Source organism: Rousettus aegyptiacus, unplaced genomic scaffold (assembly GCF_014176215.1).
Source record: "Rousettus aegyptiacus isolate mRouAeg1 unplaced genomic scaffold, mRouAeg1.p scaffold_m13_p_18, whole genome shotgun sequence".
In the NCBI taxonomy this organism is placed as follows: Eukaryota; Metazoa; Chordata; class Mammalia; order Chiroptera; family Pteropodidae; genus Rousettus; species Rousettus aegyptiacus.
Window position 1 is genome coordinate 17,842,564 of NW_023416293.1, and position 22,927 is coordinate 17,865,490.

General features: G+C 45.4%; 1 protein-coding gene and 2 pseudogenes across 6 annotated transcripts in view; all 3 read left to right on the forward strand.

The window, feature by feature from the left end:
* Positions 1 to 22,927, forward strand: part of TBCE (tubulin folding cofactor E) — a 54,838-nt gene that overhangs the window by 4,509 nt on the left and 27,402 nt on the right. For 3 of the 6 annotated variants that reach the window (XM_036235603.1, XM_016163406.2, XM_036235604.1), the window contains exons 2-3: positions 10,648 to 10,781; positions 21,402 to 21,486. In XM_036235603.1, the coding sequence (XP_036091496.1) occupies positions 10,682 to 10,781; positions 21,402 to 21,486 (185 nt within the window). In that variant the 5' untranslated portion in view covers positions 10,648 to 10,681. Of the gene's footprint in view, positions 1 to 10,647; positions 10,782 to 18,242; positions 18,360 to 21,070; positions 21,188 to 21,401; positions 21,487 to 22,927 lie in introns of those variants that run through there. The other 3 variants (XM_036235601.1, XM_036235602.1, XM_016163407.2) reach the window with 2 other exon arrangements.
* On the forward strand, positions 2,215 to 2,333 carry LOC118613418 (annotated as a pseudogene).
* Positions 5,062 to 5,180, forward strand: LOC118613417 (annotated as a pseudogene).

Sequence of the window (22,927 nt, forward strand, 5' to 3'; positions counted from 1 at the left end):
TATTTTTAGAAGAATTGAAGAAATTGTTAAAATTTTGAACTAATATCGTACAATTAAGGAAAATGAAAGTAGGTCGTGAAGTGCTACATAATTTCATTTCAATAATTTGCTTTGTTAGTATCCTGGAGACTCACCACCAAATTCTTCTCATTTCTTCCAGTATTCTCTATTGATTAAGATAAAGGCCTCTCTAGCAGTCTGATGAAGCATGTGAACTCCTTGTTAGCATGTTTTTAAAGGCAGAAAATACATAGGATTTCAAATGAAATCGATTATGTTAAATAAAGTTATTAAAATACTTTAAAATTGTAATAGAATAATATGTGTCCATTAAATGACAGAATCTAGTGGCAGGTATGATAAATACTGTACTTGTGAAATAGTGACGGATGTAAAATATTTTGAGATATCAGTAATAGCTGCAGTGTGACAAAATATTTGTGATCGTAGGTGCTGCTGATCCAACTGATTCTTTTTATCAATGTTCATAATTTAGGAAAATGCAAAATTTCAGTAACAAGTTAGTGAAAATCTTGGCTTAGAGGATGCCGGCGAGCCCAGGGACCTTGGGGAAAGAACGCCTCGCTTGGGCCGGACACGTAATCAGCCCAGTTCCCCAGCTTCCTGGAGCGCGAGGGCGCCCTGCGCTCATCAGTTGCTCCGCGCTCGTCTTTTGACTTGAATGCTCCTTTACCAGGCTTCCCGGATGCAGCCTCTGCATTTCTGAGAAACATCTGCTTGGACCGTCCATCACTGTGCTCGCCCTCCTTTTAGGGAGAGCCATCTATGTTTCTTGAATCCATTGGTGCCAGATATTAACCTTGACCTCCTTCCATCTGAACTTCTGGTGGTCGTGACTTAACCACTGACATGTAGTCCCTCCCATCTTTTTTCCCTAATATGGCAAATGTAGTAATTCAGATCTTGGCCCATCTCCTTTTTTCTTGTCTCCTCAATAATGATCAGCTTTATTCTAAAGTATTCTGCCTCTCACAGGAACTAGGAAAATAGTTTGTAGTGGGAATCTACAAAATGAATAGGATTGAGAAAAATGGATATTAAACTTTTACAAAGAGGAAAAAAATTTCTTACGAAACTATTGAAATTAGATGCTGTTGAGAAGAACGAGTGTGATATATTATCAAAGTACTGGAGGAAATGGCCAGAAGATTTTAAGAAGAGATACTCTGGCAAAAACACAGTAACTGAACTCATGGTCTCAAGTTTTCATTCCAGGAAGATAGATGCAATACCATGGTTATCACTAAAATTGGCTGGGATAGGCTCGTTACCGGAATGGAAATGTATGTCTTCATTCAGAACAATCCAGTATGAGATGTGAGAGAGGAGTGTGTGTCAGGAAGACAGCTATACTTGTTTGGAGCCAGGAGTAGTGGCATTCGGGCAGCTAGCACAGGGAACGATAAACAGGGTAAGAGACAGAAGAGAGAGGCCGTGCCGTATACCATTTGGCAAGAACAGAGTAGTTGCTTCTGATAGAGGTTATAAAGGTGGAACAAAACTAAGATGGCGTCGTGACGGACGAGCTCGGCTGTCTGAAATTCTGCTAGAGGCCTGTTTTCTCTGGAAACGGCCTGATTTTCTTTTTTTTTTCTTTTTTTTTCTTTTGACCATGTAAGTTCCTTGGATGAGAGGAAAAAATGAGGAGAAAAATTTCTTTGGTTTAAATTCTCATCAAGGAGGAAGAAACAGGTGAAGTGGAAGGATTTGAAATATTGTGGGCAAAGACACTGCCATTTTTAAGTCTGCCCAAGCTAATAAAATGTCGAATATAATCAGATATGATCAAACTGCTTCCTTGGCCACTAGGAAAGTATATTTCGAAAAAATGCAGAGGACCCATCATAGTCTTAATGATGCAATGTCCCAATTAAAGTTGTAGGAAATCAAAGCTCTGTGTTACCTAAAATATGGGGAATTCGATTTCAAATCAATTTTTACATGTGGTAAAGTACAGGTAACAAAATTTCCCGCCACGTCTCAGTGCGCGGTTCTGCGTGTGGAGCACGTTCGCATCGCCAGGGTCCTGTCCCCACCGTGGTCTCCAGCGCTCTCCGTCTTGCAGAACAACTCAGCCATGACACGACTCCCACCCCCTCTGGCCTCAGCCCCCGGCACCCGGCACCCGCCGTCCTGCTCTCTGTCTCCATGATTTTGACTGCTCTAGGGACCTTGTTAAAGTGGAGCGACTCGGTCTGCGGCCCTGCTGCCCTGAACAAGCCCGATCCTGTCTGATCTCAGAAGCCAAGCAGGGTGGGGCCTGGTTAGTACCCGGATGGGAGACCACCTAGGAAGATCAGGTGCTGTAGGCATAAAAAATAAAAAAAAAAAAATAAGGCATCGTGAGCTGACAAGGTCCTTGCAATTTGTAAGGTCCTCCAAGGGTTGCCTCGCCTAAAAACAAAGTGGAGCCTGCGGTATTTGTCCTTTCATGACTGGCTTATTTCACATGGGATACTGTCCTCTAAGTTTATCCATGTCGTAGCATGTGGCAGAATGTCCTTCCTTTTTAAGGCTGAGTGATATTCCATAGTATGCACAGACCACGTTTTGTTTATCCATTTGTCCATTAATGGACGTGTGTTGTTTACACCTTTTGGCAATTTGTGAATAATAATATGATGAACATGGGCATACAACTGTCTGCTTGCATCCCTCCTTTCAATTCTTTTCAAATTATTTTACTTCAGGAATTACGTAGTAATACCATTGTTAAGACCATATAGAAAACATTTAAAAACATTTAAAAATGTTTAGATTTTAAAAACATTTTTAAAATGATCAATAAACTAATAGAAAAATTAGCAAAGGATGTGAACAGGTAGTTCAGAGGGGGGAAGAAACCAAAATGAATAGATGCTCAGCTTCCCTCATGAAAGGAAATGCAAATAAAATCCATATTTTACTTATTAGACTGACAAGAACTGAAAGTTTGTTAATATCCTATGAAGGGCAAGGTTGTGACGGTACAGGGACTTACATACTGCCGATGAGACTGTAAGTTGGTACAGCCACTTAAAAGGAATGTTTGTCATTAGCTATCAAAAAAAATACACATCCCCCTTTATTTAATCCATGGATTTGCCTGTTCTGGAAATTACATGTAAATGGGTTATACAACATATGGCCTTCAGCAACTGGCTTCTTTTACTTAGCATAATGTTTTCAAGGTGGTTCTATATTGTAACATGTTTTAGCACTTTAATCCTTTTTATTGGTGTTCTACAATAAAATCCACTGCCTGGATAGTCCAAATTTTTGTTTACCCATTCATTACTTGATACAAATTTTTGCTCTTTCTGCTTTTTAAGTGTTGTAAATACTTCTGCTATGAAGAGTTGCATTTAAGTTTTATATGGACATTTTCAATTTGTCTTGCGTATCCCAGGCGTAGAATTGCTGAATTCTGTATTAACTCCATGTTTAACAGTTTTAGGAACTACCTCACCATTTTCCAAAGTGGCTACACTGCTTTATAATCCTGCCAGCAGTGTATTGGAATTCCAATTTCTCCACATTCTTGCCAGCACCTGTTACCATCCGTCATTTTGACTTTAGCCATCTAGTGGGTGTGAAATGATACCTCAGTGTGGTTTTGATTTACATTTCCCAGATTACTAAGAATGTTGAGCATCTTTTCATGTGTTTATTAGCCATTCGTATATCTTCTTAGGATAAATGTCTATTCAGATCTTTTGTCTATTTTTTAGTTGTCTTTTTTTGAGTTGTAGGAATTCTTGTTTTTAATTTTTCCATTGACATTGTTATTTTATATGAGTTTCAGGTGTACAGTAGTATAGCGATTACTTATATAATTATGAAGTGATCACCCGATTAGTACTCGCCTGACACTATAAAGTTGTTATAATTTTGTCGACTGTATTTCCTATGCTATACTTTACATCCCTGTGACTATTTCGTAATTACCAATTTGTACTTCTTAATCCCTTCACCTTTTTCACCCAGCCCCCCGACCCCTCTCACATCTGGCAACCATCATTTTGTTCTCTGTGTCTACGAGTCTGTTTCTGTTTTATTTGTTCATTTATTTTGTTCTTTAGATTCTAAATACAAGCGAAACCATGTGATATTTGTCTTTCTCTGTCCAACTTATTTCACTTAGCATAATTCCATTGAGGTCCATCAATGTCGTCGCAAACGGTAAGATTTCGTTCTTTTTTATGGCTGGGTAATATTCTGTTGTGTATATGTACCACCTCTTCTTTATCCAGTTGTCTATCATTGGACACTTAGGTTGCTTCCATATCTTGGTTATTGTAAATAATGCTGCAATGAACATAGGGGTACATATATCTTTTCAAATTAGTGTTTTAGATTTCTTCCTATAAATACCCAGAAATGGAATTGTTGGGTTATAAGGTAGTTCTGTTTTTAATTTTTTTGAGGAAGTGCCATCTCGTTTTCCACAGCTGCTGCACCAGTGTGTAGTGCCACCACAGGGCACGTGGGTTCCCTTTTCTCCACATCCTCAGCTAGTGATTGTCGTTCGTGGGTTTATTGATGACAGCCATCCTGACAGGTGTGAGGTGATAGCTGCTTGTGGTTTTGATTTGCATTTTTCTGATGATTAGCGATGTTGAGCATCTTTTCATATGTGTCTGTTGGCCGTCTGTATGTCCTCTTCGGTGAAATGTTTATTCAGGTCCTCTGCCCATTTTTGATTGGATTTTCTTTTTTTGGTGTTAAGTTGTATGTGTTCTTGTAAAATTTGGGTAGTAACCCTTTGTTGGTTGTGTCATTGGTCAATATCTGCTCCCTTTCAGTAGGTTGTCTTTGCATTTTGTCGATGGTTCCTTTTGCTGCGCAGAAACTTTTTAAGTTTGATGTAGTCCCATTTGTTTATTTGTTCTTTTGTTTCTTGTGACCAAGGAGATATATCAAAAAAACAAAAATTACCAAAAACACTTGTCATTAGCTATCAAAATTAAAAATGTACATCCCTTCGACTCAGCAATACCATTTCAATAAATTGTGATTTACCTACACAAATGTGTAGCCAAAAAACATTTAAAAGCTCCTGTTTACAGCCATACTACCCTGAACAAGCCTGATCCCATCCGCTCTCGGAACCTAAGCAAGGTCGAGCCTGGTTAGTACTTGGATGAGAGACCACCTAGGAAGACCAGGTGCTGTGGGCATTCAAAAATAAAATAAAATAAAGTAAGGAATTGTAAGCTGACAAGGTCCTTACAATTCGTGAGGTCAACCAAGGGTTGCCTTGCCTAAAAAAAAAAAAAAAAAATTAAGAGCCCCTGCCATGGCTGTGGGTACATCTCTAGGATATATTATTGAATGAAAATGTAAGGAATAGAACCACTTATGTAGTACACTATCTATCATTTATGTAAAGAAAGAAAAATAATATATTTGCTTGTGTAAGCGTAAAATGCGCGTGGAAGTGTGTATGAGATACTGATAAGGCCGTCGCCGGTGGGAAGGGGTGGCGGCTGGCGGGAGTGAAAGGGGAACTTTCGTTGTCCCTTTGATACTTTTGAGTGTCATCTATTCACAAACCTAGGTGAGAGAGATATGCAGAGAAACATACAAAGGGCATTACTGAATTGGAAAAAGAGGCTCTTACAATGACCTTTAGACAGTTGATCAGACCGCTTGGGAAAACTGTCAGTAAGGCCAAGCCTCAAAATCAACTTGTGAAAAAATGTGAACATGAGGAAAGAAGCTTTTCAGATTTATTTAGAAGAAAAAGTAGTACAAGAAAGTCTGCACTTTTGTCGTAATAATACATTTCTTTTATCTTTAATTCTGAACATTTTCAAACATAGAGAAATAGGGAGAAAAGTATAACAAACACCCATCTACTTGTTGCCTTTAATAATTAATATTTCACATTTGACTCATATTGTTAAGATATATGTGATGCATGAGAGACGAGAGAAAAACAGGTTGATTCAATTTCTTATCTTTTGTCCTTTTTATGGAGAATGATTCCTGACTTGTCAAAAAATATCTGATTAAAAGCATGTCGAAGATAAAAAGAGGTAGAATGATATTTGGCCATTTTGAATTACTCTCCATCCTAAGAGAAATTACATCCAGTAATTTATGAAAGAACTGGCCAGTAGGATTGCAAAAATTCCTGTTCATAATCTTTGAAGAGCGATGAACAGGGGAGTTATATAATTTTTAGGAAAGATGTTTTCGAACCTTTAGAAAATAGTCTCAGGAGCTGGAGAGAGTTTAGTCAGTTTTGTTAAATTCGCCTCAGGTTTTGTTTGGATTGTGATTCCTTGATGAGTCAGGGAAATTCGTAGGGAACAGTGTGTTATATCCTTTCTCTTTTCATCATCATTCTCCTTTTCCTTCTCCTCATTATTGCTAGAAAAAATAACTAAATAATTCCAAAAATAATCATACAACTTCAATGTGTATAAGTTATAAAGTGCAAGACTTCTCTTACCCCGTTCCTCCTCTGTCTGATTGACAGCATATTCCCTCAGTGATAGTGTGTTTTGATTTCGGTGAGGCCTTTCACAAAGCTCATGATGTTCTTGAATGCGAGCCGAATAATAGGAGCGCTGGTAGCTGAACAATTTCCCCCACTGTTCGTGTGGGTTTCTGTCTTCGGTAGGTAGGTGTCCTATGTTGGTTTGTTTGGTTTTTTTGGTCTTGTTTTTACAAAAAATGGCACAGGGCAAAGCCAGGGGTATCAGATAGTTAATGCGTTGGATTATTGGATGTTTAATATATATAAAAGTCCTACATTTATACATAATACAATGTTTTAACTCCTGTCTCAGGAATTAGTTGTACAGGGCAGGATAGAGAAGACCTTTCAAAGCTTTTGGTGGGCATTCGGAAGGCTGTAGAAACAGGTGGATGAAGTAGATTTTCTCTTGCTGTCAGTGTCAGGAGTTAATTTTTTTTTTTTTTGATTAACAATTTATCCATGGCTTTCTAGAATCTTAAACATATTTATTTACTTTGAGTAATTGTCTTGAATTTTTCTCCAAGGAAATACTTCAAAGGACAGTAATAATTTAAAAATGAAAGATGTTTTTACCTGTTTTCTTTGGTATGGTAAACAATGAGGACACGTAACAGTAGAGTAATGATAAAGTAAATTGTGGTTTCTTGCTGTCAACATTAAAGTAATTTAATGGTGATTCTCTGGCTGAATAGAAAGGTGGTTGTAGAATTAAAACATTCACAGAAGTTGTATATCTGTTGTGATAAAAACTGTTTTTTAGTAATTATACTGAAATTTAAACATTTTAATTTTATGATCATAAAGTGACAGTGACTCAAAAATGGCTATGGAGTTTAGTTAATTTCAGTTGTAATAGTAAGGAACAGTCTTTCCCATGAAAAGGGGGAAAAGTGAATAATATTAGGCTACGTTATTAGGTAAATGTTCAGACCATTGAACCCACATACAGGTCAAGTCACATTTGGAGTACGGTTTTCATTTTTAGATATTTTAAGAAGAGCATCGGTAAATGAGTTATGGGGCGGAGCTTGGAATTCACGCTTACCCTGGTGGAGGTCTGAGGGGTGGGGACAGAAGGGACGGAGGGGAAGCAAGGGCGCAGTGGTGGCCTCGGATCCCTAACCGCCCCCCCACCCCGGGAAGGGGGCAGTTTGCTTCTCTGCGGCTGCGCAGGAGGAGGGCTGAGACCCAGGGTTGGGAATGACAGGCGTGTTCCACCTCCTGTTCTCTGACAAGCAGGGCCACCCGAAAACGGAACGGCCGCCTTCAGCAGCTCGTGAGCAAGTGCATTTAAATAAAAGGCATCCATCTTAACCGGGGCTTGGTTGGCACCCGAATAAACCTAACCCAGGAACAGGGACATGCCACTCACGTTCAGGTTCAGGTGATCAGGAGAGGGCCCAGAGCAGGCAGCCAGAGAAAATCACCAGGTGAGCCGCTGCCTTCAGGACAGTCGGACTAGGCACTGAAACGGGGCAGGGCCCGGGTGGGGGGATCTTAGCGACAGGCAGCGGTGGCCCCAGTGGCCCGGGACTGGCCTCCAGCAGGTCTGACAGCTGCACGGCTGATGGGGTGACCGGCCAGAGGGAGGGGGTACCAGCTTTGGACCCCAGACAAGGGTCCGGTTTCTGGAGCCTGGCGGAGGATCACGGTATGAGAAAGCTGACCTAGGAGGATTAGGAGACCAGCCAGGGTCGTCATACACTGCCTTGCCGCGGAGCCAGGTAAGTGCTGACCTTGGTCGCCTGGTACGTGACGATCCTGAGTCCCGTCCCCGGGTTAAGGGGGCCGCAGACGGCTGCCCGGGCCTCTCCTCACACTGCTGTTGTGCCGCCTGGTTTCCTGCTCCTCGGGTGACCGGGGCTCTGTCCCCACGCAGGCGTCCTCGCCGCGCGGGGCCTGGGCGTGACTGCCGCCCTCGTTCGTGGACCCACCACCCGGCCCCGCGTTTCTTGTGGGAACGGCACTCCGCAGTGACCTTGCAGGTTTTCTTCCTCAGGGACTAGAACTTCGCGTCTGGACTCAGGCTTGGGAGCGGGCCCCGCCTGTGACCAGCGCCCTCAGCTGCTCGCTGTGCCCGAGCTCATGGCGCTCGGCCTTCCCAGGCCGGCCCCGCCCGCCTCGGTCTCCCCAGCTCCTCTGACGTCTTCTGACGACTTCTCTGTTGCTTTTCAAACCTACAAGGTAGATTTAGACCCAGGTCTTGGTCCCTTCTTGGCTGCCCTGTCCTCCCATATTTACACTGTCAAATGCGAGGGGTCTTCTCACAGGAGTTGGGAAAGGTATTTTCTGAGAAGCTGCAGCATGTGATCGAGACCACACAGTACTGTAACCTGATAGATGAAAACGCTCAGATTCTTCTTTTGTACGCGAACAGACAACTCCTGTGATACGGGAAATGTCTGCTTTTACGTAGAGAAGCAGTAATGGTAGAGACCTCAGCTGTCCGCACATGGATTTCTGAGTTGTCGGGAATGTGATTAGCAGAGCATGCTTTTCTAATTTCCTACACACATTGCAGGGTAATAGTAAAGTAGAAAAGGACTTCGTTGATTAGTCCTGTAATTTGTTTCGAAACCCTCGCACTGCAGCGTTTCTTCTCTCTCCCTTTTAAATGTCGTGTTTCCCCGGGGTCCTGTCCTCGAGCCGCTTCTTCCCACCTAGGACAACTTTCAGTCTCCTCTGCTTTCACGGTACCAATTATACATCATGCTGATGACTCCCAGATACACATTTCTAGTGAAGTCCTGTCTTTTGAACTAGAGACCCACGTCCCGCGTCCATCATGACATTATGGAGGCACCTCCAGCTCGCTGTCTTCCGTCCCAAACCTGGGCCTCCCCTTACACCGCTCATTTCAATGTCTGGCACCACCAGTCTGCCCAAGACAGAATGTTGAGTCTTCCTAGTCTTTATCATTTCTGTTCATTTAATTACCAAACCCTGTTGATTCGAGCTCTTAACTTTTGCTGAAATCCATGTTCGGCCAGGTCTGCCTGCCACCGGGCCGTGCACCTCTGAGGCAGGAACCACGTGCGAGGTTTCCTGCGCTGGGGGGGCCGGCGGGGGCCGGGACAGAGTCAGTGCCGAGCGCGCGCCGTGGGGGGCGAAGGCCAGCGCCCCGACTCCGAGTTCAGCAGTATTTCCCCGACTGGCCACTCTGTTTCTTACTTGCTTTCAATGTGTTGTTTACCCTGCCGCTGGCATGGTAAATCTAAAATGCAATTCTAAAAGATCTGTGAACATTTTAATATGTATTTAAAAGATAAAGGCTTTTTAAAAATCGTAGCCGTTATACCATTGTCCTAGTTAAAAATTTAACAATTATTCTTTCTTTTTTTTTCCAAAATAAGTGGACTTATCAGCCTTATTGGAAACAGTTATTCTTTATCATCAGATATCTAGTCATGGACAGATTTTCAGTTTTCTCATAATCTCTCTTATTTTTAAAATCATTTACAGTTTTTAAAAATCGGGGTCCAGATGAACTCCATACGTTGCAGTTGGTTGACGTTTCGAGTTTCTTTTCATCTTTGTCCTCCCTCCGCCTGTTTCTTTTTCTGCTTGCGTTTCATGTGCCGACGAAACCAACGTGTTTGCCCTGCAGAGTGCGTCGCGTCGGGGTTTGGGTGCCCGCAGCCTGGGGCGCCGTCAGCAAGCGCCCCGGTCTTCTGCTTTCCTGCGAAGTGGGGTTGGGTCTAGTTATCACTCCCGGACAGATGATGCGTTTCTCGCAGGCTCCTTCTAAGACCGTCTCTTCATTCTTAGGGCCCTGCGTTTTGATTCACGTTTAATTTTTGTGTCGCGTCCTATGTCCGTGCATTTGTGTGTTTCTCCCTTCCCGCGGAGAGAACGCGGTCCACCTCACCTGCCTCCCTTCCCAGCTCTCTGTCACTTTACCCCCCCTTCTCCTTCCTTCCCACCCCCTCCGGTAAGCGCCGGGATAGACAAGTCATGTGATGTGAGCTAACTGGACCTAAGCAAGATTTGAAAAACTACATTAGATTATCAAAATAAAGATAAGCAAATTATGAGAGTTCGCTTCACCAAGATGTGAAGGCTAAATTGGTCAGAAACATCGACCCCTTTTGAGGTTAAAAACTTTTTTTTTTTTGAAGAATTTTATGACGTTCTTGTCCATGTGATTTTCTTCCTAGATCTCATATATTTCGGATCCTGGCTGTATTTATAATGAATGACACTTTGACGTCAGACGTCATCGGTCGCAGAGTTGATGTTAATGGCGAACATGCAACAGTGCGTTTCTATGGCGTTATCCCTCCCGTGGCAGGTAATGTGTGATTCTGCATGTATGTACGTATTTTGTGGTCACCTGTGTATGCTTTTCAGGGGTGCTTTGTAACACCAATTTTGAGGAAACTGACAACCAGTTTATAAATGCCTCCTATATACCATTTTATTTGGTGACAATATCCTGTGGTGTCTATGGTTTTAAATTTTAATTATAGAGTTTACTTGTTTAGTGTTATTATTTTTATTAATTCAACCTTAGAATATCTTCTGAGTAAACTTTAAACAAAAAAAAACTTTGATTTCTCATAATGCTAAACTCAAAAGCTAAGTAATTTTTTGAAATATCTTTTATTAATATATATTTAATGTAATTTAATTCAATATAAATACAATTTTGTGTTACTTTTTTCACTTATTATTTGGTATATATTTGTGTTTCTACAACATTCTTATATTTTTTAAAATCGAGATGTAATTGAAATGCAACATTAATTTCAAGTGTACAACATAGTGATTTGATACTTGTATATATTGTGCAATGACCACCGCAGTAAGTCTAGTTAACATCCGTCACCATATATTGCAAAAATTTTTTTCTTCGTTGAGAACTTCTAAGATCCACTTTGTTAGCTACTTTCAAAAATACAGTACAGTATCGTTGAGTTTAGTCACCACACTGTGCATTACATCCCCAGGGCTGACTTAAGTTATATCTGGAAGTTTGTTGCTTTTGATTCCCTTCATCCATGTTGTCTACCCCCGACCCCCGGCCCCCGGCCCCCGGCAACCGCCAGTCCGTTCTCTGTGTCTACGAGTTCTTTTTTTTCTTTTCTTGTTTTAAGATGCTGCCTCTATGCGAGATTATACTGTATTTGTCTTTCTCTGCCCTTTTTCGCTTGGCATAACCCGTTCAAGGTTTCACGTTGCCGTGACAAGATGTTCCTCCTTATTATGGCTGAGTGACATGCCGTCGCGTTTGTCCACCACACGTGCTTTATGATGGACTCCTGGGTAATTCCACGTCTTGGCTTCGTAGATAATGCTGAAGTGAACACGGGGCGCATGTATCTTTTCGAGACAGTGTTTTAGCTCCCTTTAGACGCACCCAGAAGTGGAATTCTGGACCCTGCGGCAGTTCTGTCGTTTGGCTGAGGAACCCCCGTCCTGTCGCCCACCGCGGCGGACCCGTGGTGCGCAAGGCCGCTTCCCGCATGCTCGGCAGCACGTGCTGTTTCCCGTCTCTCGGATACTAGCCATTCTGCCATGGGAGGCGACGTCTCATTGTGGTTTTGAGTGATGTTGAGTGATGTTGAGCATCTTTTCATGTACCTGTTGGCCATCTGTACGTCTTCTTCGGACTAAAGGTTCAGAACCTCTGCCCATTTTTTAACCAGATTGTTTTTATTTTGCTATTGAGTTGTATTAGTTGTTTATATTTAGGATATTAACCCCTTGTCAGATGTGATTTGCAAATATTTTCTCCCATTGGGTAGGTTGCTTTTCATTTTTTTGATGGTTTTACTTGTATTTCTTAATAGTTACTTTTAGTATATAGTGTAATTTATTTATATCCCGCTTTTACACATTTCTAGTTTTATACTTTTATAAATAACAATGAAGTAGACTGATTTATATGTCTTAGTCAATCAATAAATATCTGAGTATCTTCCATGTTTTAGGAACTGGCCTGGATCGGTACAGGTTCCAGTGATAAACTTAGACCAAAGGGTCTCAAAGTGAGGTCACTTGGTTGCATGTTAGAAATGCAAATTATTGGGCCTTACCCCAGAAACCCAGGAGGTGGGGCCCACCAATCTGTGTCTTAAGAAGCCCTCCAGGGGGTTCCGATGCCCACTGCGGTTTGAGAGCCACTGAGCTGGTAAAGGTGGACTCTGCCTTGGTGGACCTAAGCTTGCCGTGGAAGTCTTTAAATGGATACTTAATATGGAGAGGGCATTTTATCTTGTTTGGCTGGGGAAGAAGGTAACATGTAGGCTTAAAGTCAGCTGATTAACAACCTTAACTGCTAATTAAGCAATTACCGTGTGCCAGGTGCTGTCGCATCGTTCCGTACTTTGAACAGTGTAATAATTCTAAAATATGGACACTATTAGTCTCATTTTTTTTATAGATGAGGAGACCAAGACTCAGGTCTCAAAGCTTTCATGCAGCAGAGCTGGGATTCGAGTCTGTGTGCTTCAGGTCTCCGCCCTTTCTACCCTGTTGCTTCTTTAAGAATGTGAATATTTTAAGTTTCTTGATGTATCTCACCAAATTGCTGTCTGAAAGTGTCGGATCTATGTCCCGTCTCCCAGATCTGGGCAGCAGCCTGAGATGGAGATTCATATTCAGGAAGTTCAGGGTACAGAAAGCTTATTAGGGAGTTTGCTTGGGATCAGCAGGAAGGGGAGGGTCCGTGAAGGAGGAAGTTAGGCTGTGATGAGGCCTAATTAGAGGTTTCAGCTGGCCCTGGGGGGCACCCTGAACTGAGGATGGCCTCTAGCCCAGGTGAGCTGAGGGGCTGGGGTTCACACCTGTGGTGACGACCGATGGATTCTGGTTGGGTGGAGGGGTGTGCCCTCCGGCCAGGTGCTTTTTCCAGTGGTGACCGTTTTACAGCACGGCTCTGGCTCGCAGTTGAGGGGACACTCGGCAGCTGTCGGGGGGAGTTCCGGGTCCTGAAGGTAGATCGGGTGGTGCGTGGCAAATGCAGTGACAAGGCGGCAGTGAGGTGATGGTGGGTGAGGAGGCGGCGCAGGATTTTTTCATTCATTAAATTGCCTGTGAGTTTGACACCTTCTTCACACGTGAATTGTCAGGAAAGCTTTCCCCTGAGTTTTACAGTTCCGTAAAGGGGGAGCTGCTGCGTGTTTCCTCCTCAGCGGTTTTCTTCTGGTTCGGGGGCATCCTCGCCGGTACTTTTCCTCAGTCGGTGCTGGTTTTGGGTTCCTTTTAGAGGTCATCTGATGGAAATGGTGCAAAGATGCCGGCAAATCGACTGCGGTCTCGTGAGTAGCCCGGGCTCACCTCGCTGCGTGCCGCCGTGGGGCCGCCGTGACACCAGGCGCGGTGTGTTCCAAGCGCTTTGGCCAGTTGCCGCTGCATACTGCTAGCTGTTGTTGTTGTCGTTGTTGTAAATAAACGTTTTAGAAATTAAAGAGAAATAACTACAGCCCTAACGTTTTGTAAATGGCTACTCGTGGTTGGAAATTTAATTTCCCGAGATGGGATTCCATATCGATTTACATAAAACTCTAGATGGAAGGGACGTTGAAGCACGGGGGCTGCGGAGGACAGAGTAAACGCTGCTCCCCTCGGAGGTGGCTCCAGCCCTGGGCACGGGGCAGGTCCACGCAGTCAGGGTTGCAGGTGGAATGACGTGCACCAGTCAGCTGACTGAGACAGGCAGGTGAACCAGGTGGGCCTGGGGCAATCAGAAGGTAGAATAGCAGAGCCGTGGGGAGCGGGGGTGGAGGGCGGGCCCCCGAGGGCCCGAGAAGGCGGGGTCGCCACCCTGGCTTGTGTGTGGCCTCTAGAAGCGGGAAGGGGCCGAGGTGGGTCTTCCTGCAGAGCCTCTCGAAGGAACACAGCTCTGCCACGCCTTGGTTCTGGTCCAGTGAGACCTTCCTCAGACTTCTGACCTCCAAAACTGGAAGGTAATAAATTTGTGCTGTTTTACAGCAGCAGTTGGAAACGAATATATATGTCCTGCATAATTGTGTGAGGGTCTTTAAACTAATACATTTATCTTGCGTAGACATGGGTGTCAGAAATGCATTTGAAGACTCTAATTAAAATTGTTTCATGAATTGGGGTGAGGAAGCACTACTTCTAAATTAGTGTACTAGTTTATATCATGTGATTTACAGTATGATTATGTAAGGCAATTAATGAAATGTTATAAGTAGCCCTTTTGATTAGTATACAATTATATGCTTAAAAATTACATAGTCATTGCTCGGATATTCTATCCACATACTTGGAGTTGCCTCATGTCAATAAATATACAGCGCTTTTATTTCTTCTCAGGTGGTTGTCTTCAACCTCTTTGCTCTTAGTAATTATTTTGTAACACGTCTTATGGTAACTAGAATCTGATATTATTGCCTCCAGTATGCAGTGACTAAATTAAATGGTCCTACAGTATTTTGGGTTTCATTTATCCTATACTAATCATTTATTCTATATTACTATTAATGTTAATTTTAAATCTAATAGTTGCAACATATTTCTCCTAGGTTCTTATGGAGGATTTTTTTTTTTGCACAGTTTATTGATCCCAAATAATGATTGAAATGCCTTGCTACCTATTGAAATGTAAATACCGGCAATCCAAATGTATCAAGGAACAAGGGCTCACAATTAACTTTAACGAGAAGAATGAGAAGTCTGCTTTTGGTCTATTTATTTTTCTCCATTTCTCACATCTGACTAAAACCTGAATACCAACTTCCAGTACCCCAAATTCCAGTTCGGACTTGGATCTCCAAAGGGCCTGCTTTTACTGAGCATGTCTCTGAAGCCCACCACGGGAATTCTATCAAATTTATTTTCTTCTTGGTTTTTAGAAAACTACCATAATTTTCCATGTTGAAAGGAGATTTTTGTTTAGGTCTTAGATGACTTTGCTTTAAAAATTATCATAACAATAAGATTTTCATGACGTTTTATTTAGTGACAGTGTTACTCTTCTGGGGCATTCTTGAAGTCTTGCTGCTGTGTGTGTGGTTTTTTTAATATTAAAATAATGCAGGAACATGGTACAAATATAGTGCAGAAAGGCTCATGCTGAAAAGCAGCCGGGTCATTTTTTTCACTGAGTGTGGTGTCTTCTTGGTTTAAACCTGTTCGGTCTGAGGTTATATGTAGCTCCTTCACTCATGAGGAATTTTCTTCTAAGATACCTTTAATAATTTTTGCCTTTCCATTTTATCTGCTTTTTCTTCCCGGCCCTCTAGTTGGCTGGATATGAGATTTCCCGATTGATCCTCTATGTTCCTTTTTTCCTTCTTTGCAATATAGTTGTTGAAAAACTGTGTTACTTTTCTTCTAAAATTTCCTGTATTCTGGGTATTTCTGATTCTCTCTGTATGATTTTATTAACATGGTTTTCTGTCCTCTACATTTCCTGTAAACTGATAGTTATATAAGCTTGATCAGATCAGGTTTGATTTTTTTCCTTACAGATACTTTACAGGTGATATGTGTTTCAGTCAGGAAGTACATACAGAATGCCTGGTTTATCTCCTTTTGGGATGTTAGCAGCTACTGATAAATATCACTTACACCCACTGTTTCAGTTGGAGTCGTAAAGTGGCGAAATTCCAGTCATTTTCTGTTGTCATCGTTCTTTTGATGAATAAGCCAAGTAGCTGGGCAGCTTATCATGGAGATCTTCCCTGTGTTAATTGCTTTCCAAAATAACTGGGTGATTGAAAGGCAGCATAAATCTTTCCTTTTATTTATCAGTCTTCATAATAATGAGTTGATTCACTACAAGACCAATGAACTTTAAAAAATCTTCATTAAGTCATGGGTTTAAACGTATTTGACAAGTTTCAGTCCATAAACGTATTTGACAAGTTTCAGTCCATTGCTGTGCAAACTGTCCCATCTTTGGCCAGTCAGGACCCCTCCACGCTGGCTCCTGAGTGCCTTGGTGAGGCCAGATGGTTCTTGATAGCTTCCTTCGTGGTATAAGGAAGCCGCAGACATGCAGGGTTCATATTATACGTTTTTGCCCCACATCACACAACCAGCTTTTTCTCCAAGATCCTATGTTTTTGTTTGTTTGTTTGTTTTTCAGTGGCAAACAGCATTTGGAGGCTACACTCTGTGCTCTAGGGGCGCTCATTGCTACTGGGTTGGTCATTGCTTTTAGGCCTTTTTTAGTGGACAAAGCTAATTTGTCCACTAATTTGTAGGATTAATTCTTAGAAGTAGAATAGATTTAAGGAAAATGTGAATTTTTTTCCTAATTATAAAAAGTCTCAAAAAAGTAGAGTAATACAAGGAACATCTGTATACACTTGGAATTTCAATTGAGCCGTTCACATTCTGCCATATTTGCTTTTATTTATTTTTTTGCTTAAGCATTTTAAATGATACCCATTGTGGCATTCCTAAATACTTCACCATGCATCTATAAAAAACATCTTTTCTTACAAAATAGTATGTACATTTTACATTTAAATTGTGATTCATATTGTCATATTGATAGTTTTTTTAAACTGGTAAGTCAGATTATTGAAAACCTTTGTCCTGATTAGTCTCTTGGTTTCTAAGTCCTTGAAGATTAGTCCCAAGTGGGTCTGTTCTTTGAAATGAGTCATTGTGTCCTTAAAAATGACAGGTCTTTTCATCTGCTTTCATGCCATCAACATTCTTCACTAGCTTTTTTCTTGACTAATGTTAAATATGAGTTTCTTGGTATCCCACATAAAGAAAATCCGCATCTAATCTTTTTTTCCACCAAAGAAGAAAATTGTTTATTTAACATCTTAAGACTTTCATCTGCCTATTTTGGGTTTTGACATTATTTATGATCTGAGTTATAGACCAAGGTATTTTTATTATTATTATTGTTAGAAAAGGGGTAACACTCCACAGAAAGTGTGGTCTCTCAGGGGCAGAGAGTGAGGGGGACGGCGAGGGACGGGGACGGCGAGAGGCGGGGACGGGGACGGGGACGGCGAGGGACGGGGACGGCGAGGGACGGGGACGGCGAGGGACGGGGACGGGGACGGCGAGGGACGGGGACGGGGACGGCGAGGGACGGGGACGGCGAGGGACGGGGACGGGGACGGCGAGGGACGGGGACGGGGACGGCGAGGGACGGGGACGGCGAGGGACGGGGACGGCGAGGGACGGGGACGGCGAGGGACGGGACGGGGACGGCGAGGGACGGGGACGGCGAGGGACGGGGACGGCGAGGGACGGGACGGGGACGGCGAGGGACGGGGACGGCGAGGGACGGGACGGGGACGGCGAGGGACGGGGACGGGGACGGCGAGGGACGGGGACGGCGAGGGACGGGACGGGGACGGTGAGGGACGGGGACGGCGAGGGACGGGACGGGGACGGTGAGGGACGGGGACGGCGAGGGACGGGACGGGGACGGCGAGAGGCGGCTCGGAGAGAGAGACACCGGGACCGGCCAAGGTATTTTCTCACAGAACATTTATCGATCGGACGTCATTAGTGTCGTTTCGTTGCTGCCGTTATTGCGGTTTTTCATGTTCTCGTCTTCATAGCCTTCATGACATGACGCCACACGAGTACCAGCGTCAGCACAGACCGCCCGGCAGGCAGGCTCCTCGTGGCGCGTGTGCGACAGTGCCCGTTTGTGAGCAGTTGGGTGCAGCTTTCAGATAAATTATGTTTTTGTTCTACCAGAGCAAGTAGAAAGGCGTGCGCACGTGTGTGTGTGTGCGCGTGTGTGCGCGTGCGTGTGCCCGCGTGCACACGGCGATGACGTGATGTGTTTTCATGTTCCTAGGAGTCGAGGGAAGAAACAGCTAAGCCTGTCGTCTGTTGTCTAGGAGAACATTTAAACATTGTGTCAAAACCAAAGCCCTCATCTTTGACACACGTGATAGTATTCAGATGAAAAATCGTAAGTAGTTTTTTTAAGTATGCAAGGCATTTAATTTGGGGATGCTTTTTATAGCTTCTTACGGGGATGGAGCCTTACTTAAAATTGGAAGCAGGTTTTACTATTGGAGAAACAGGCATTTGGTAATTTCTAACTTAACGTGTTTTAGGCTGCTGGTCGTTTCTTTCATACTTGATAGATGGAAAACATTTGGACTTAGGCGTGCGTGTTCGAGGCTTTGAACAGCTGTGCCAAAGTGGGGCCCTGTGTGCACAGGGTTGTCATGAGGAGTCAGAGAATTCATGCACAGAAAACACTTAGATCCCAGTCTGACAGGGATCTAAAATTTTAGGGTTTATTGTTGTTTTGCTGTTATTGTTGTGAATTAGAAAAAAAAAAGTACTCCTTTGTCAGGACGTTTAATTTCCTCCTACAGGAAAATCATCCTAATATATTGATTTTTGTTAAAGCGTGACACGTCATTGTCATCTGCTAGAAGATCAGTATAATCAATGAAAAATCTGTAATTTATGGCCCTCGGGGCCAGAAAGTGTGGTCTGTACTGGTCAGATTAACTGTCGTCCTTACCCGCGCGGCCACGTAGCTCAGGCTAGCGGTGCGGAACGCCCGTTCTCCAGCCGAAGCGACTCCGGTTGGAATCGCTGTCCTCAGCGCATCAGAGGCCCAGCCGCGGGGACTCCTGTGTCGGAGGGCCGCAGGCCGGGGGGGCCCTTGCTGAGAGCGTGGGCGCTCAGGTTCCGCACGGCGAGTCTTACCGTGGGCCGGGGTGGGTCCAGGCCCTCATGTCAGCATCCCCCGGGAGTTCTGTGCCCCGCTCGCGCGGGGAATGGCTAGGGTGTCCTTCCTTAGGATGCACCCGCGGAAATCACTAGCAAGTGGAATAAGCTGTCGCGGCCCATCGTGTAACCACCTTCGCGAAACCAGGCTTTCTGCCCGAGGCTCGAGTCAGGAAACGCCGCTAGCACGCACCTTAAGAAGGAAGTTCGAATGCGGTGTCCTTCAGCTGAGTCTGTGCCCTTCGCGCTCGTTGGAGCCTTTTCAGACTGGCGTCTTTCACTGAGGGATTTGTATTTAAGTTTCTTCCATGTCTTTTCATGGCTTGATGGCTCGTCTCTTTTCAGCATTAAAGAATATTCCGTTGCATGGACCACAGTCTGTCCACGCTTCCCAGTTTGGGCCGTCACGGCTAACGCTGCTCTGAACACCGAGGTGCGGGCTTCGTGTGGACATAAGTTTTCAACCCATCTGGATGGACACCAAGGGGTGTCGATGCAGGACAGGGCAGATTCCCCCGAGGTGGGGGGCCGAGCCCTGCCCCGAGAGAAGGGGCGCCTTTGGCCGAGAGTGTGGGAAGAATTCAACACGTGCGCCGAAGCCCAGTCGAGAGCAGAGTTGATTAGGAAAGGGGTGGGTGACACTCCACAGTGCGGTCCCCTCTCAGAGGCGGAGCGAGGGGGACAGTGAGAGGGCCCGAGAGAGGTGAGGACCGTGAGACAGGAAGGAGCTCCCAGAGAGAGTGAGAGGGACCCTGGTGCAGTTTATGTGTCATTGTTTAGTTCCCGTGAGTTACAGTGTAAAAGGCTTCGATGTGGGCACAGTGAGGAGGGGAAGGGTCTGCGGCTGAAAAGGTGAGAATCTGGAGAGCAGGGGCCTGCCCGGGGCTCCCAGCCTCTGACCCTTCCGTCTGGTGTTGTTCAGTTTCCCCTTCACAGGTGTGGGGGATGGGCTGCCGGCGGCCCCAGAGGGAACGTCCCTGAGTTCCTCAGGGTCCTCCTGGCCTGGCCGCAGGGCGGACTGGCTCCCCGCAGCCTCTGGCTGTGGCCTGCCTCCGCCTCCTCCCTGCATTAGTGCGACTGCTGGGTGGTGACTCAGGACGAGAGGCGGCCTACCCGAGCGGGGACTCTGAGAGGAGCTGGTCCTTGACTGCGCGCAGGAAAGCATCCAGGCGCGAGCCAGAGCCCGGGACAAAGGCAGCGTTTGCTAGAGGACCACAGCTCGGGACGGCGCAGGCTCCTCGCGGAGACGCGCGCGCGGGGATTTCAGTTACGCGTCGTCCTTAGTTTCTGTGAAGTACAGTTTAAAGACTTCGTTTGCCTGTTTTTGTCCTGTCGTAGGTCTGCGCACTGAGGGCATGTCGGGGCCTCAGCCTTTGTTCTGCAGGTCCCCGGGGTGCGGGGTAGGGCACAGGTGGGTCTCGCGTGGCGGGGTCTCCGTTGCGCAGGGCACGACCCGAAGGCTCTGCTGCCCGGCGCGGGGGCCTGGCCGGTGGGCCCATCCCAGCGGGAGTCCTCCCGTGTTCCGCCGGTGTCCCCTGGCCCGGCAGCCCCTGGCGGCCTCTGAGTGCAGCTGGGTTTAAGGTTCGTTCTGCCGCCCCTTCCTACAGCAGTTGGACCCATGGTTTTTAAAACTCGTGATTCCAGTGAAGTCAGGTTTGATGACCGTTGGCTTTTCACGCGTCTTGATGTCCAAGTGACGCAGGGCAGAGCACATCTCCCCGAGGGGGCGCGGGGAACCCCGGGCCCGCCCAAGACAGGGTTCTCGGCTGAGCGCAAGGAAGAATTCAGACGCTCGCCACAGTTAGAGTCAGAGGGAGGTTTGTTAGAGAAGGGGTAACGCTGCGTGGACAGAGCGGGGTCCCCTCCCAGGCGGAGCGTGGGAGAGACTCGCCTCCCATTCACACCTTGACTCCCGACCTTTGGCCCTGCACGCAGATCTGCCCAGAGCTCTGTTAGCTGTTCAGCTTTTCGGCCTCTCCTACCGAAACCCAGCAGACGCCATGAGAGGGACAACGTGCCCTGCAGGTTCAACTCTGAGTTTCCCTCCTCCAGGTGCGTGTTTGTCATTCAGTTCCAGACCAGCTCCGGAAAGCGAACGTCGCAGCCAGTCGAGTCCCACGTTTGAGGTTAACGAGCTCTTTCCCAAAGACGTTTCTCTCCCCCAGCGGCGTCCGCGTGGCATCTGCCAGCGGCATTCGCTCGGAGAAGAGTCGAGCGCGGCCTCCGTCGTCACTCACCGCTCGCTCTGTTTTTCTCGCTCTGCCAGGACCCTGGTTGGGCGTAGAATGGGACAACCCCGAGAGAGGAAAGCATGATGGCCGCCACGAGGGGACCGTGTACTTTACATGCAGGTAACGTCTCAGCGTGGATCGGCACGATCACGTCTAAGTACTCACTGATAAAGGGGGATGGAGATAAGAAATGTTCGGCTCCTGAGGTAGTTCGACTGCAGAATTTGGCATCTTTTAAAAAGACAGTTCTATTTGTAGAGGTTTTTTTTATGTTTTCAAAACTTACTCTTAACCTTACAAGTGCAGTTGCTTTTCTTTTTTTGTGTTTTTGCTTTATTGCATGAATGTAAACATTTTTCATTTATTAACAGTTTGCAATCTACTGAGTAAAAGGGAAGAGAAGCAGCCTAGATAGCCAATGAGAAGCAGTTGGTTGAACAAAGTACAGAACATCCACGTAGCAGAATGCTAGGCCACACTTAGAGACTCTTGTCACGAAAGAGCTGTCATGTCGCATGTCAGCTAATAGTTTTAGCCCCTTAATTTTTGAGAAACCACAGGAAACTCTGAAAGGGACGGCGGGGAATCTCAGGCAGAGTCTTCTAAACATTTTTGTTGTTTTCTTTAGGTTTTAGTTTCTCGAAAGGATTTCTTACATTCAGTTTATTTTCCTTGAATTGTGGTTCAGTGAGCACAGCCTGGCCTGGGAATCAAGAGGCCTCTCTAAGTCTGCTCGTAACATTCTTTTTGTCCCTGAACAACACAAAATTCGCTAACCTCTAAAATGAAGGTCAGAATTAGATAATAGCAGAACGTGTTTCCTAGGCCACCATTCTTTAATGTTGGAAAGTCAGGGCAGAGGAAGAGTCAGCTTGTTTCTGGAGGCGCGAGGGCGGATGCGGAGTGTGGCCCGCTCACAGGCTTGCCACGGTTCTTGGAGGAAGAGGGTGTGGAGATGGAAATTTCTTTACCTGACCTGTTGCTCCTTGCCTACCCGGACTGGCCTGCGACCTCACAAAAACTTTGTGGGCGGCCTTTCCCTGCAGAACGCCCCACACCCGGCGCTTCTAAAAGCTTGCCCCAGCCGCCCCCCACCCCCCCGGATCCGTGGCCCTTGACCTCTGTGGATGAGACCCGCGCAGCCGTGGTCACGCTCGTGGAGAAATCCAGACGCGGGTCAGCGCTGGCCCTGAGGGGCTGGGGCGTCGGCTCTGTCCGGAGGCCTCCCCTTGGGGTGAGCGTTTCCTTACTTCTTCTGTCTCCCAGTACGGTCATGCCTGGGCATCTACGTATTGAAAATTACTTTTGTTGTGTTGACTTTGAAGTCCTTTCTGGGGAGGGACTGTCACCTGCGCGTTCTGTTTCAGGGTGTCGGGGAGCATTGGGTCTGATGTGGTGGACAACCACCGGGCCCCCGTGGGTGCTGACGCTCGCGCTGGTACGAATTAGGACCCAGCTGCAGCGGGCCAGGTTGTGCCCCATCTCCGAATCTCGACGTCAGACAAAACAGTCACGCCATGTGCGTTTATTTTAAGCGAAGCCAGATCTCTTATTAATATGT